The sequence below is a fragment of the Microcebus murinus genome, chromosome 1, assembly GCF_040939455.1.
Source record: "Microcebus murinus isolate Inina chromosome 1, M.murinus_Inina_mat1.0, whole genome shotgun sequence".
NCBI lineage: Eukaryota > Metazoa > Chordata > Mammalia > Primates > Cheirogaleidae > Microcebus > Microcebus murinus.
The window spans coordinates 159,804,028-159,817,710 of NC_134104.1; the positions used below are offsets into that span (position 1 = coordinate 159,804,028).

General features: G+C 47.3%; 1 protein-coding gene across 3 annotated transcripts in view; it reads left to right on the top strand.

Moving 5' to 3' along the window:
* Positions 1 to 13,683, top strand: part of CACNA2D3 (calcium voltage-gated channel auxiliary subunit alpha2delta 3) — an 859,261-nt gene that overhangs the window by 690,976 nt on the left and 154,602 nt on the right. For all 3 annotated transcript variants that reach the window (XM_020280385.2, XM_076008650.1, XM_076008655.1), the window contains 4 exons: positions 1,589 to 1,682; positions 4,573 to 4,668; positions 10,502 to 10,623; positions 13,220 to 13,300. In XM_020280385.2, coding sequence (XP_020135974.1) covers positions 1,589 to 1,682; positions 4,573 to 4,668; positions 10,502 to 10,623; positions 13,220 to 13,300 — 393 coding nt within the window. The remainder of the gene's footprint in view (positions 1 to 1,588; positions 1,683 to 4,572; positions 4,669 to 10,501; positions 10,624 to 13,219; positions 13,301 to 13,683) is intronic.

Sequence of the window (13,683 nt, forward strand, 5' to 3'; positions counted from 1 at the left end):
ATGTCACCACGAGGGAGGGACTTCAAGCATTTGCTGATCTAGCTCCCTTGTCTTACAACTGCGAAAGCCAGACTGGCAGTGGGACTTGTCTCCTCGGGGGCCATTATCTAGGTCCCTGCTTGTCCCAAGCTCGGTCACCCCTAGGACACGCTGCCTCTCAGGGTGGAGGAAGTTCTTCCCTCCTCCTACCAAGTGTCCTGGGGGCGGGGAGCTCTGCGAGTGAGAAGGCAGCAGAGCAGAGCATCGCAGGCCCAGACCCCCGCGGGCAGGGGCGCCCCACACTCTCGCAAGATAGCCTGGCAGCTGGAGTGGGGGTGGGGACAGCCGCCACAAATGCGCATGGCACCTGCCCCTCTGCTAACAGGCATCACCCATTCAATTGTGTGCAAAGTGCCTTGCATATGTTATCTTTGTGGATGACCACAGCAACCCTAGGAGAGAGGTAAGGGGACTCTCCAGCTGCTAACCAATATCTTCAGAGAACGGATTTCCCTTATGACGTGCTCTGGAAGGGGAAGGGTCAGGTGGCTAGCATAGGAGCCCACTTGTTCATTTTCTTTGACTTTTTAATGACATATTTGAAAATCAAAAGTATAGAGATAGTGTAAAGGATACATTTATCGTCACCATCCAGCTTTATCAAATCTTGGTATTTTGCCATATTTGACTCAGGTACTTCTTAAGGAATGAAACATTATAGTTGCATACAGTTGCAGCCCCGTGTAACTCTGCTCTGTCAGTCAATGACTATCTGATTTGTTCATCATTCTCATGTATTTTACACTATTACTACATATGCAGTATCCATAAATAACTTGTAGCATTATTTTTATTTTTTGTGTATTAAACTTTATATATAATATGTGGTATATGAGTTGCTACATATAGTCTTATAATACATACTATAGATACATATAATACATGTACTATAATTTGTTTTCACTCATTATATTTTTGAGATTTATTTGAGCTTATTTAGCTTTAATGTATTTGTTTGAATTACTGTATAGATTTTCACCGCATGACTATACCTCAATGTATCCATTTTCTTAGGGACGATAAGTTGTTCCAGTTTTTGGTTTTCAGCAAAGCTCTATTGTGGCTTTGTTTTTGTTTTTGCCCCCCGTCAGGGTAAGGTCTGGTCTGCCTCCTATGAGATTAATAATGAGTTTCCCTCCTCTGCGGAGTGATTAGAGAGCTCTAAGATCCCCTGCTAGACTCATGATAGCCCCCTCATTCCTTGGCCTCTTTCACAGAGCTCTCCCAGGAGTCCCTTTGGATAGGGACAGATACTCTCCTTGAAAGTGAACAGATTCTTGAATGGAAGGCGTCACAAAACAATAGTCCCAGTGGGCATGCAGGGACAGTGTCCCTTTCCTGTGTTACAACCGACTGAGGCCAGGCACGGGAGCATTGCCTGAAGGACAGAGATGGGATGGCAAGACCCAGCTGTCCAAGCAGTACTGGCCTCAGGAGTCATAAAGCAACTCGCCACGCAAGAAGGCAGCCTGCAGACACTGCAGAACGGGCCCCTGTTCCCTTCTTCTAGCCCAGCCAAAGCCGTCCTCTCATGAGTCCCTCCCAACAGGTGACAAGGAATTGATCCAGGAAGTCCTCTTTGATGCCGTGGTGAGTGCCCCCATCGAGGCATACTGGACCAGCCTGGCCCTCAACAAGTCTGAGTAAGTGGTTGCGCGCGTCCCCTGCCATGGCCGTTTCCTCGCCAGTGCTCCGAAACACGGTTAGGGCTTAAAGGGCTAAGCTGTTTCAGGAGCCTGGTGTTAAAGTTCTTTAATTTTTCCCAAAGCTCCAAACCACAAAAGCTAGAGCAGATTAGCGGCTCGGGCTTGGATGGCAAGCTCCCGGGTTTGACATATAATTTGTTTGAATTTCAGCATTACATGAAATTCAGTATGCTTAGGTAGGGTGGCCCTGGCGCGAGAGCGGGAGGCGGAAGGAGTGTTTTGTTTTCCGCCTGGCCACAGCTCCCTCTACTTCACAGTCCTGAGGGAACTTGGGGTCAGGGCCGGGTGCGGTTGCAGAGTAGGGTGGAGAAGGGAGAGCTCTGTTTCGCGGGGTGTCAGATGCAGCCCTGCGGTTTTGTGTCTGAAGTGGAGGATGGAGGCTGTGGGAGGAAGGCAGTGGTAATTGATGAGAAAGTCTAGGGCAAGAACCGCCTCGGCAGCCTATTATTATTATTACTATTATTTTAAGTAGGCTATTAGAGATTAAGAAGAAAAACCATTCCTGTTTCCTTATATCTTCACGTGATACATTTATTCATTTCTCTCCACTTTTCTATTCTTCATTAGTTCCTCCCTTTGGTTTATCTGCCCTTCTGTCCCATCTAGCATTCACTCTGCACTCATTGTCGTTAAGTCCCGACTGTGTGTCTGTTACGTGCCAGGCACTGCACTATGTGCTGGAGAAATGGGAGTAGCCCATGCAGATGGCCTTGCCACCGCGGTGCCTGTGGCAGGCAGTGTGCTGTGTTGCTGGGAATCACGGCAACTGCTTTGAAGGAGAAGGACGGCGTGTGGATTGTAGCAAGATCTAGAGTATATGGGGAAGACTGGAATTAGCTCAAGGGTTAGGGAGCATTCTAGGAAGGTGGAATGGCATGTGCAAAGGCCCTGACGTGAGAAAGCATTTGACACATTTGAGGAATTTAAGGAAGGTCAATATAGCTGAAATACAGAGGTAGGCGGAAGATGTCAGGAGATGAGGCTGTAGAGGGGCCAGGTGTCTCAGGACTTTGGGAGTTAAATGGAGGATTTTGAATTTTATACTCAAAGTATTGGGAAATCGTGGATGGATTTTAAGAAGGGTAGGAAGATTTGCACTAAAGATCTGTATTGAAAGGCCTCTCTGCTGCTGTGGAGGACAGGAAGCACGACCAAATCCTCCTGCAGCATCCCAGGGGTGCCACTGAGCATGGGCAGTGGGCACAGGGAGTAGAGGTCTACTTGTCGCCTGCCTCAGAAATGAGGCCCCCAGGACTCGATGATGGGTTTGCTGTGTGAGGATAGGGATACTGCGCCATCAGGGACCGTTCCCGGGTTTGTGTCATGACACCTGGATAGATGGTGCCATTTGCTAGGAGACAGACACCGAAGGAGGATCACACTTGGGTCTGCACATGGCCAGAGTCCCTTCTAGACACTGGAGCTTAAAATGGTTGGACATCTCCAAGTGAAGATGCCAGGTAGGCTGTTCACTGAGTGAGTCTGGAGCTCACTGTACCTGGGAGTGTCCTTGGACTACTTACCTACATGGATTTATTCCCTGGGGCACTGGAAAAGAATTGAGCTTTCCTGGGGTTTCTTTTTCTAATGGATGTGGAAACATTTCTGTTGAGATCTCATGAAAATCAAAATCTTGAGCAAAGATTGCTGATTCATTCCTAACACATACGAAAGATTTTCAAAATGGTAGCTTGCTGTGTAGTCCCCATCTCTAACTGATTGGGCAGCCCGGCTGTCCAGTTTGGTGTAGGCTGTGAGCAGATACAAATGCACGGTGTTGTTTTTTATTCAGCCCTTAAATGCTTAATGGTAGTATTGACCACCTTGACAGTCGTCAAAGATGAAGTAACCAGTGATCTCACCTTGAAAATAACATTGCTACTAGCATCTAGGACAGAGAAGAAAAAACCTCAAGAATTGGTATTTTCTTCATGCTTTTATTGTAGGATAAAATTATGTGTTTGTGGAGAAAGGCCAGTTGCTTTTTTCAAAGGAGAAGTATGCATTGTAAATCTCCTGAAAAACATGCTCAAACATTATAAAACTTGCCTTGAATGTTGAAACAAAATTATTTTTGGTGAATTTTTTAAATCAGCTTTCCTTGCTAAGGCCATCTTTCGAGTTTCTATTTGTGACATCCTACAGAGCTATTTGAAGAAGCCATTTCTTGCCTCATCTTTTGAGGGTTGGTGGTGAGACTAAAGCCTGTGCTCTGGTAGAAGTTGTGAGCCAGTGCACCCACAACTGTGTACAAGCCAGATCCTGCTCCGACTGTGTGGATGCTGCACATTTGGGTCGGGGCTCAGTGGCTCAGCTGTTTATTCCCTCGAATGGCAGTTGCTGTTAATGATCGCAGCTAGACTTGGTAGGGTGCAGAAAACTAATTCTAAGGGTTTTTTCCTCTGCTGAAAGCCCTCCTATTCTCAGCCTGCTCTCTCTGAACTTATACCCAGAGCCATCAGAGAAAGATGGGTTTGTGGTTGTGAGAGCATTTTTGCCATGCTGCTTTTGTTGGCAGCAAGTTCTTCAATTTTCCTGCAAGTATCACCATGAAGACTTTGGTAAAGGATAAGAGTTTTCGTTCTGGGTTTTCTGCGTGTGTGTGCACGCGTGTGTGTGCATGTGTGTGTGTGTGTGTGTGTGTGTGTGTGCGCGCGCGCACATGTGTGTGTGCATGTGTGTCTGTATATGTGTGCTCCTATAATTTCTGTTAAAGTTCGGGTTTCAAAACCGCTATGTTGAAAACCATTCGGTGAGTCTTGAAATACGAAAGTCACGATCTGCTCACTGTCTGGAAGTGCCCCTGACGTGTGCTGCTCTGTTTCAGGAATTCTGACAAGGGCGTGGAGGTTGCCTTTCTCGGCACCCGCACAGGCCTCTCCAGAATCAACCTGTTCGTGGGGGCCGAGCAGCTCACCAACCAGTAAGTGCAGGAAGGCTCCTCTGCAGGGCTTGGGGAGCTCCTGAAATGGGAAATTCAAAGGGAAGCGTATTTCACTGATTCCCCCGCTGGTAGAAAGAAAATTCAGGCCGCTGCAGGCCTGTTAAGGTTTTTCCTCTCTGTTCCACCATGGGGCCCAGCGTGTGCTCACCTGCCTGCCAGCCCCTCCACAAGCTTTTGTTCCCCACGCTTGCTGGCTCCTGTCCACTGCCCTGGAGTCCTCTCCTGCTCTGGGAGTCACTCAGCACCTGGGGGCGGTGGCTGCTGGGAGCCACCAGAGGGAGGGAGCCACATCTCCTAACAAATGGCCTCAGGGCATTCAGCTGCTGTGCAGCTATGCAGAGGAATTCCTGCCTGTAGGAAAATCATTGTTTCAAGCCTTGTTTATTTGTTTATGTTTTAATGAACCGCTGGGCTCTGTGCTCAGCCTGAGAGACTGCAGATCTCGGCAGCCGGGGGTGGGCGTCTGGGGGCACTGGGGTTTGACAGTGTCTCTCTGTACTTCCAAGGAGACCTGTTTGGACAGTGGGCAGAGATTAGCTAAGTCCACTGCCCAGATGCTCTTTAAGCCACTGCTCGGCCCCTGTGTCCTCAGAGAGCCGCGGACCCTTAACTCATCAAGCGGGTGTGCCCCAGAGCTGGTGGGCAGTCTATGAAGTCGTTTCCGAGCCTGTTAGTGTCTTCTCCCCATTTCTTTTCTCTGAAGCAAGAGGCTCTATTAGGCCAGGGACAAATGGATCATGAGATTCAGAGAGTTCGAGTGTGGCTTGCAAGTGTGTGTGAGAGTTCAGAGGTTACCAGGGAACATCACACACCCTTACCTTTAGAGTCCCTGAGTAACCAAGCCAACGGGGTGGCTGCAGATCTGAGAGGTGTTGGCCCACCAGGAGCCCATGGAGGAAATGCTCCCTCCCCGGCCAGCCTGAGTCCAGCAGCGCTGCTTGCCTCTGCGAGACGAGGCCCCAACACCGGCCACGTAACCTGATAAGTTCCCGTCTGGTAGTGGCAGACTGATCAATCCTTAGACAGTTCGGGAGACTGACTTTGGGATCTGTCCTGGCACTTTGGCTTTCTTGGTATCTCACACTTGTCATTTATGAAATTGGCTGTATTTGACACTTGAATTTTTTAAAGCTTTTTTAGCCCTGTATCCCCTAACAATTATTTTTCCAGAGGGCAAGTTCCTAGGGAGGACTAGAAGTGCCAAGATGCAGCCTGCCTTCGCCTGTTAGCACTCAGAGGCAAAGGGAGACACAGGAGCAGATTTTCTTATACTCAGGGAGGAAGGATGCTGCTGGCGCTGAGATTAAAACAAGCAAACAAAAATGACAACAAAAGAAGTCTTGCTACTCTGATATCTGTGTTATTCTGACGGATTAGAAAGGCAACAGGGCTACACTGGCTATGTGTCTGCCTCATCTCACGTGTGTGCCTTCATTCCTTTCATCTGAAAGGTGAGGGTAATGATCTCTTTCACTTATTGTGAGGATCAAAAAATTATAGATGTAAAACTGCTTTGGGAAGCTAAAAATACCTACAGCAATGAGTTCTGTTGCCCGGGGCATTACTGTCACCCAGAGTGGGTACTCATATACTATGTGGATAGATGGAATAATTCTTCTGTCTTCATATCATTCGGTCAAATAGAACTGTGGTCCCCAACCTCAGGGGCTGCAGACGGGAACCTGCCCGTGGCCTTTTAGGAAGTGGCCGCACAGCAGGAGGTGAGCGGCAGATGAGCCAGTGAAGCTTCAGCTGTGTTTACAGCCGCTCCCCATGGCTCGCAGCACCGCCTGCGCCCGCCTCCTGTCAGATCATGGCAGCACTGGATTCTCACAGGAGCGAACCCTGCTGTAAACTGTGCATGCCAGGGATCTAGGTGGTGCTCCTTGGGAGGACCTGATGCCTGATAATCTGAGGTGGTGCTGGTGCTGGGAGCGGCTGCAAATACAGATTATCATTAGCAGAGAGGTTTGACTGCACAGTAAATGTGATGTGCTGGAATCATCCTGAAACCACCCCTGTCTCCCTCTTCCCACCCACACCCCTCAGTAGAAAAATTGTCTTCCATGAAACCAGTCCCTGGTGACAAAAAGGTTGGGGACCACTGAGAGGCCCTAACATATATTTTCTTGGAGTCTTTTTCTTGCTTATCCTCTCCCACCAAATGATATGCACGGAGATCCAGCAATTTGGATACACACTCTGACCCAAGACTAGAACATTTTTAGTGTTTCTGATATTTGTTTTAGTTTTAGTTTTTGACTAGGGTATAAAAGGAAATATTATTGGGCAGGAAAATTGATAATATAAAGTCCCCACCCTGGAATTAATTTCTACTGTCATCGGTCTCCTACACTGAGATTCCAACTCCTGTCCCTACCGCCTGCTTCGGAAGTGGGTCACTTAGAGTTCATGGCCTCTAACTCTGTAGCCATCATCTCCAGTAGTGACAACATATTTTGTGCTTTCAGTGTGACCTGTCACGTCACTATGTTCACGGCACCCAGTGACGTCAGCCTTCTCAGTGTGACCTCTCACGTCACTATGCACATGGCACCCAATGAGATCGGCTTTTCAGTGCACTTATTGGTCTCTTCTGTAGTCCTAAAAGATGACCAGTGTACACCTTCCATTTGAACCCCAGGGAATATGAGAGACTCTTGGGCTTTTAGAATCTCATATATTTGTTTGAGCCCATTTTCAGATTATAGGGCACCCTGCACTATGGTCTCATGTAATTCTGATAGCATCCTACTGAGTATAGTATTCCTATATTCCCATCTTGTAAATGAGTAAATGGGGGCTCAGAGACTCAGTTACTCACCCCAGGTCACCCAGCCCTGCCCAGAACCTGGACCTGGCTCACACAACACCACAATAGCCCTCAGTATCCAGAGGCTTTCATCTTACTCAGAAGGCTCTTTCTTTCTAAAGAATATTTCTGGGATTTTGTAGAATCAGCTCTCCCCTTCCTGCTTCCTCCCAAAGTACTGCTTGGTAGTTGACAGGTGCCTCCAGGTCTCCTAGCAACCAGACCCTTTCACGACCAACGTTGTTCTGGGCAGCAGGGCACCAGACACCCAGCTGTGCAGCATGCTAGACCATCCCAAAGCCATTCCAAAGCCATCCCCTAAGCCCAAATGTCACCATGAGTCTAAGTGAGGACCACCTCACAGCTTCTACCCAAGGTATTATCCCATCTGCCATGACTCTGGCATTGAAAGAGCACCTGTTGTCTGTGGCGATGTGCGTCTGGCCATGAAAAAGATCTGCCAGGAGTGAAGGCACCGTCCGCTCAGCCATGGCTGTGCCCCTGACCCCCTGAGGAAGGCAACTGTCCATCCTGCCAGGGGCTGGGCAATAGAGGCTCCTCCCCACACTTGCTCAAGTCTGGTTTATGAAGAATCTCATGTCTAAAGAAAACAAGTAAAAGGCTACAATTTCAATATTTGTGAATCCCAGTGATTTTAGGATCAGGAAACATTAGCACCGAATAGAGCATCACCAAGAGGACACTGTCTATCTCGCAGAGCCTAGGAGTCCCTGTGCCAGCATCCTGATTAGCATGGGAAGTCCTGCACCTTCTCAATCCTGCTCATGACTCCTAAGTTTGCCTTGGCCTCCTGAATGAGAATAGAGTGCTTTTGCCAAATTTTAAAACAGTTTTTAATGTCTGGAGAGTCATCTTGTCAGTGAGAGTCAGTAAAGAAATGTAGGCTGCTTTGCTAAACCAGATATCATTTTTGGTCTATAATGACCAGTTCTAGTAGCACAAAATTTTATAGCAGATTTACAGAGTAGAGCATTTACAAAGGAAGGCGGCCCTACCAATGAGGGAATTTGAAAAAATTAAGACATTTTATTTAGAAAAGATATAGGAATTTGTCTTTAATACTTGAGGAACTCTTATCTGGATATGAGATCTGATTAATCGTGAAATCATAAACTATACACTGAGTGCCTACTGAGAGCCGGGCCCTGGAGAGACTGAGAAGGAGTCCCAGCCCTTAGAGAAGAATTAGGACATGCTCGTGCACGTTATAGGAAGGCAGATTCCAGAACCATCTCAGAGCTTGGAGGGTGCCTTCTAATGACCTGGGCTTCCTCTCTGAAATGTGGGCTCTCCATCTTTGGTGGAGTTCACGGGAATGCCGGTTTGCATACCTGTAGAATGCTTTCCTGAACTAGATGCCAAGTTTAGGAAACCAACTAGTTACAACTTAGCATACAACTATCTCTCCATGGTCCATGTGATCCAACACCATGCTGCAAGTTCTGGACTGAAAGTGGTGCCATTTCTGCTCTTTTCCTTACCTGCACACTGTCCTCTGATTGGTCTCCGTTTCTGACAAACCTCTGCAGAGTGTGGACTGGCCAGGCAGTCATTCCCTGCCCTGAGTGGCACCTATGGACGCAGATGGGCACTCGGTACTGGAGAGCAAATGTGACTCTCTGGAGTCAATGAACATGCATTGGCTTGAGAGACACGCAAATGGGAACAGCTCCTGTCCTCAGAGGTCTTGGGAGCCTTGGGGAGGGGACTTGGCAATCATGCAGTGAAGGCCGAGAAAAAGGACCAATTCGTGAGAGTGACTGAGGGAGTGGGGGCCGGGCTGGTAGGAACGTGCACGTATCTCTGCGGGCTCGTGAGGTAGGCAGTATGGGAGCCGCTGTGGAGAGGAAGAGGGAGGGAGGACGCGTGGCCTTCCCCTAGAGGGAGACAGTAGGGGTGGAGGGGTTCAAACAGGGTGTGAGCAGCCCTGTTGTCTGCAGAGTAGGTGGGTGGGCTTCAGGGACAAAGACCCTGGCATGGGCCCACTTTAACCTCCTTCACACTTTTTCTAAGGAGAGTGATTTGCCTTTTTTACACTTGTTCTGAGTAAGATCTACTTAAGAAGTTGATTCCCCCAAGGGCACATGTACATGTGTGTGGGTTCCAAAGCCAGGCTAAGCTTTCTGTTTTATTTCATTTTATTTTTCTTTCTGGGGACAGAGTCTGACTCTGTTGCCCAGGCTAGAGTGCCATGGCATCAGCCCAGCTCACAGCAACCTCAAACTCCTGGGCTCAAGTGATCCTCCTGCCTTAACCTCCAAAGTAGCTGGGACTACAGGCATGTGTCACTATGCCCAGCTAATTTTTTTTTCTATATTTTTAGTTGGCCAATTCGTTTCTTTCTATTTTTAGTAGAGACGGGTCTCGCTCTTGCTCAGGCTGGTCTTGAATTCCTGAGGTCAAGTGATCCTCCCCCCTCGGCCTCCTAGAGTGCTAGGATTACAGGGGTGAGCCACCACGCCTGGCCAGTTGTTGCAACTCTTTTTAAAAATTAAAAAAAAAATGTTAGAGACAGGTTCTCCCTTTATCATTCACGCTGGAGTGCAATAGCACGATCATAGCTCACTGCAGCCTCCTGGGCTCAAGGGATGCTCCTACCTCTCAAAGTGCCGGGATTCCAGGCGTGAGCCACTGCGCCCAGCCAAAGCTTTCCGTTTTAAAGGGGCTTCCCTTTGGTCTTCTGCTATGATTTCTGGAGTCTACGCTTGTTTGCTTGCGTCAGACTTTAGGATAATTAATTCACTGATATATGAGGAAAAGTCAGTTTAGCCCACTGGAAATCTGACTGCCATAGCTCAGCAAGAATTCTTTGAGTCATCTGGGTTCCTGGTGTTCACTCAGGTCCTCTCTGCACTGAGAAAAGCAAGTCAGGGTTCTCAAAGGCAATGCTGGCTTTAGCCGGCCGAGGCTGTGGGGACGCGCCCTGTGCAGCTCTACCTCGCCGAGTGGGGCCATGTTCTCATTCTGTTCCATTTCCAGGGACTTCTTGAAAGCGGGAGACAAGGAGAACATTTTTAACGCAGACCATTTCCCTCTCTGGTACCGAAGAGCAGCTGAGCAGATTCCGGGGAGCTTCGTCTACTCCATCCCGTTCAGCACAGGTGGGTGCCCTTGTCGGGGGCGGCTCTGTCGTCCGGTCCAGTGGGCCTGGGTGTCGTGTGCAGCATGCGGGGAGCTGCCCAAATGCTGAAAGGAACCAGGTTCAACCTTCCCAGTCAGTGCTGAGTACCGGGCCAGCCCTGAACCAGTGACCTGTTCCATAGTGTAATAGCACCAAATAAAATGAAGATTTCACTTAACCAAATTGTACAAAAGCATTTGAGGAAGGAGAGCCAGTATTCTGCACTCTCTGGAATTGGTATATTAACTTCTAAGTTGCTATTTTTTAATACTGCCGTGGGCCCACTTAGAGAGTTCAGGCATCCTTTGCCAGAAACTTCTGCAAGTTGCATCATTTCAGAGGTCCACAATTCTCCATTGGAACCGGAATTGATTTAAACTGTTACCAGTGCAGGAGCAAGGGCCGACTCTGTACAGCCCTGTGCTCTCCTGACAGGGCTGCGGTGACCTGTGAGAGGGTGGAGCCGATTGTCTTTCCAGTCCTGAGATTTTATGATGGTATGAAGAAGTTAAGGTCACCTTCCTCTGAAAAGAACAAAGTGCTGTCTTATTTCAACCAGTATTAGAGGCAAGACCAACTGGAAATGCTTTAATTGTCCTTATTTTTTTCTTATCACATGCATCTGACATTTTTGGCACTCATTCTGTGAAAGCCTGTGTACTGGGCATTGTAGGAGCTTCAGAGATGCATGAAACCTAGTTGTATAAACTTGGATTGCTCTGCAAAGTTTAATCTATAGTTATATTTTATATTAGGGCCTTTCGTACTAATCTTTCACAAACATTCCTAACTCAGCCCTCAGGGAAGCTCTCCAGGGCTTGTGTCCAATCCCTCCTCCCTAAGTCTTGGTACTTTCTCGTTTCCATGAATAAAAACCTTTTCAGAAAAGGTGCTTTTGAAATTTGTAGAAGATATGTTGACAAGAGTTGTCTAATAGTTAGTTGAATGGACTCGTTGGGAAGACGGTCCCTCATTAATGGGCATATTTACGGAAAGGCTGGATGCTGCTGATGAGGTTCTCCCTGGCTGGGATTTCAGGCTAGATCACCTAAGGTTCTCTTCAGGGCTAAGGGTGTTTGAGTCCGTGCTCCTTTGCTTACATGAATGCATGCCCATGTTTGTGTTTGCTGCCTCAACTACAAATTCCCAGGTGTCTGAAGCTCTGTCTTTATGTTTATCTGCATCACACTTTATTGCTGAAAATAGCAACTAAGAGCCAGTGGATGTTTTCATTCTGTGGCAGATCTATGAATTCTAATGTTGTCTCCTATCAAGCAATCTCATGAGACTCCCTTCTTCACAGTCCTCTAGAGAAAAAAAACTCAGAACTGAGCTTGCTGTTCTGATTCTAGACTAGACCCGTCAAGTTGTCCCTTTGTGACAGAGTGGCCTTTGCCCACTGTCCCGGGAGACAGTGGCGTGGGAGGAGAGCTCCCCCAGACGGCTTCATGCGCGCACTGACAGCGCCTCGCAGCAGTTCGCTTTGCCATCCACTGTGTTTCCTAAAAGAATTATGTCTGGGAAAAACCCAATTGTGATTAATTAATGCTGTTGTTGAAATGGTTTTTGGTAACTAGGGTTTTCCCTGAACTTTCAATGTAACTGTACAGTGAAATGAAATTTACCTGGTTCGTGGTAAAATCGTGGGTGACACAACATCTCCCTTTAGATTCAAGGAAAATCTTAAAAATCACCAAGTACAAGTTACTGCGATGGAACTCTCTCAGTTTTCTCTACTGCATGTTGAATACCTGTACAGACTGGAGAAGCAGCTGAGACTTGGGCCAGGAGGAAATTCCTAATTGCTTCAGTCATAAGTGTATTCAAATGCAGGCCTGACTTTTCCCTGCTTCTTGATTCAACTGGATTTCATTCAACTCACATTCATTGAGCAGCTTTTATAAGGCAGGCGTTAGACTAACAATTATTAACTCTGAGCATTCAGAATCTGTGCTCAGCGTCTATTAATTCATGAGTATTGGAACCATTATTGGTATTTGAAAATATCTTCATACTAATGCCATATTGTTACCAGAATAATAATAGTTTGGAGTAAAGATTACATTCCAGCTATTTCTCTGTTTAGAATAGTTTTGCTCAGAAAAACTGGGCTTGAAATTAAAATTTTATAGATCAGTAAAGATTTAGCCAAGGAATTAGAGCTAAAGTTGCCAACTCGTAAAATAATCTCAAAACTCTCATACAGATCTCCATGGCTATATTTAGACAATGTAAGTATGACCCCTGACACAAGTTAGCACTGCAGTTTGTAACCACAGACTACCAAAAGACGGGCCCTCCATGGGAGCCAGTGCTTTCAATGTGAAGAGGCGAGACGTTTCCCAGTGCGGGCGGCTATAAGCGGGGGCATCTATTCCTTTGCAGAGGCCCAGCCATGCTGCACCGATGGCCCAGCAGAGTAGGCAGGGCGTCCACAGCCCAGGGGACTCTGGGGCCTGGGAACTGAGCCCCAAAACAATTTGCAGAATAGGTGACTATGGGCCAATATGATTATTCTCTTAACACGTACACTATAAGCCTCTTCTTTTTTGTCATGGTGTTTTTTCTTGCCGCAGGAACAGCTAACAAAAGCAATGTGGTGACAGCAAGTACCTCCATCCAGCTCCTAGATGAACGGAAGTCTCCGGTGGTGGCAGGTAAATGGCAGATTTCAATCAGTAAACATAAAGTAAGCAGGGCGCCCATCAACTACTTCCATGGAGCATGTCTAGTCTCCAAAAGGTAGGTTTGGGAAGGAGAAAAAGGTTTAAAATTACTTCCTTCTCAGCTTGGTGTGATCTCCTCCAAACCAAGGTCCTGACAGCTGGTGGTGGTTGATGTGAAAACAGAAATCTTTCCCAGCATTTATATTCTTAAACTCTGAGCCAGTAAGAAGTCGTTGGTGTGTGTAGAGGAGAACATCTTGGTGGTAGGTAGCAAGTTCGTTTAAAGTAAACTCCACAGTTTCTGCTTCGATATCATACGGCGAGAGCAGGCATACGAGGAAATTGTGAGTTTGCTTTTGGCAAACACAAACTGA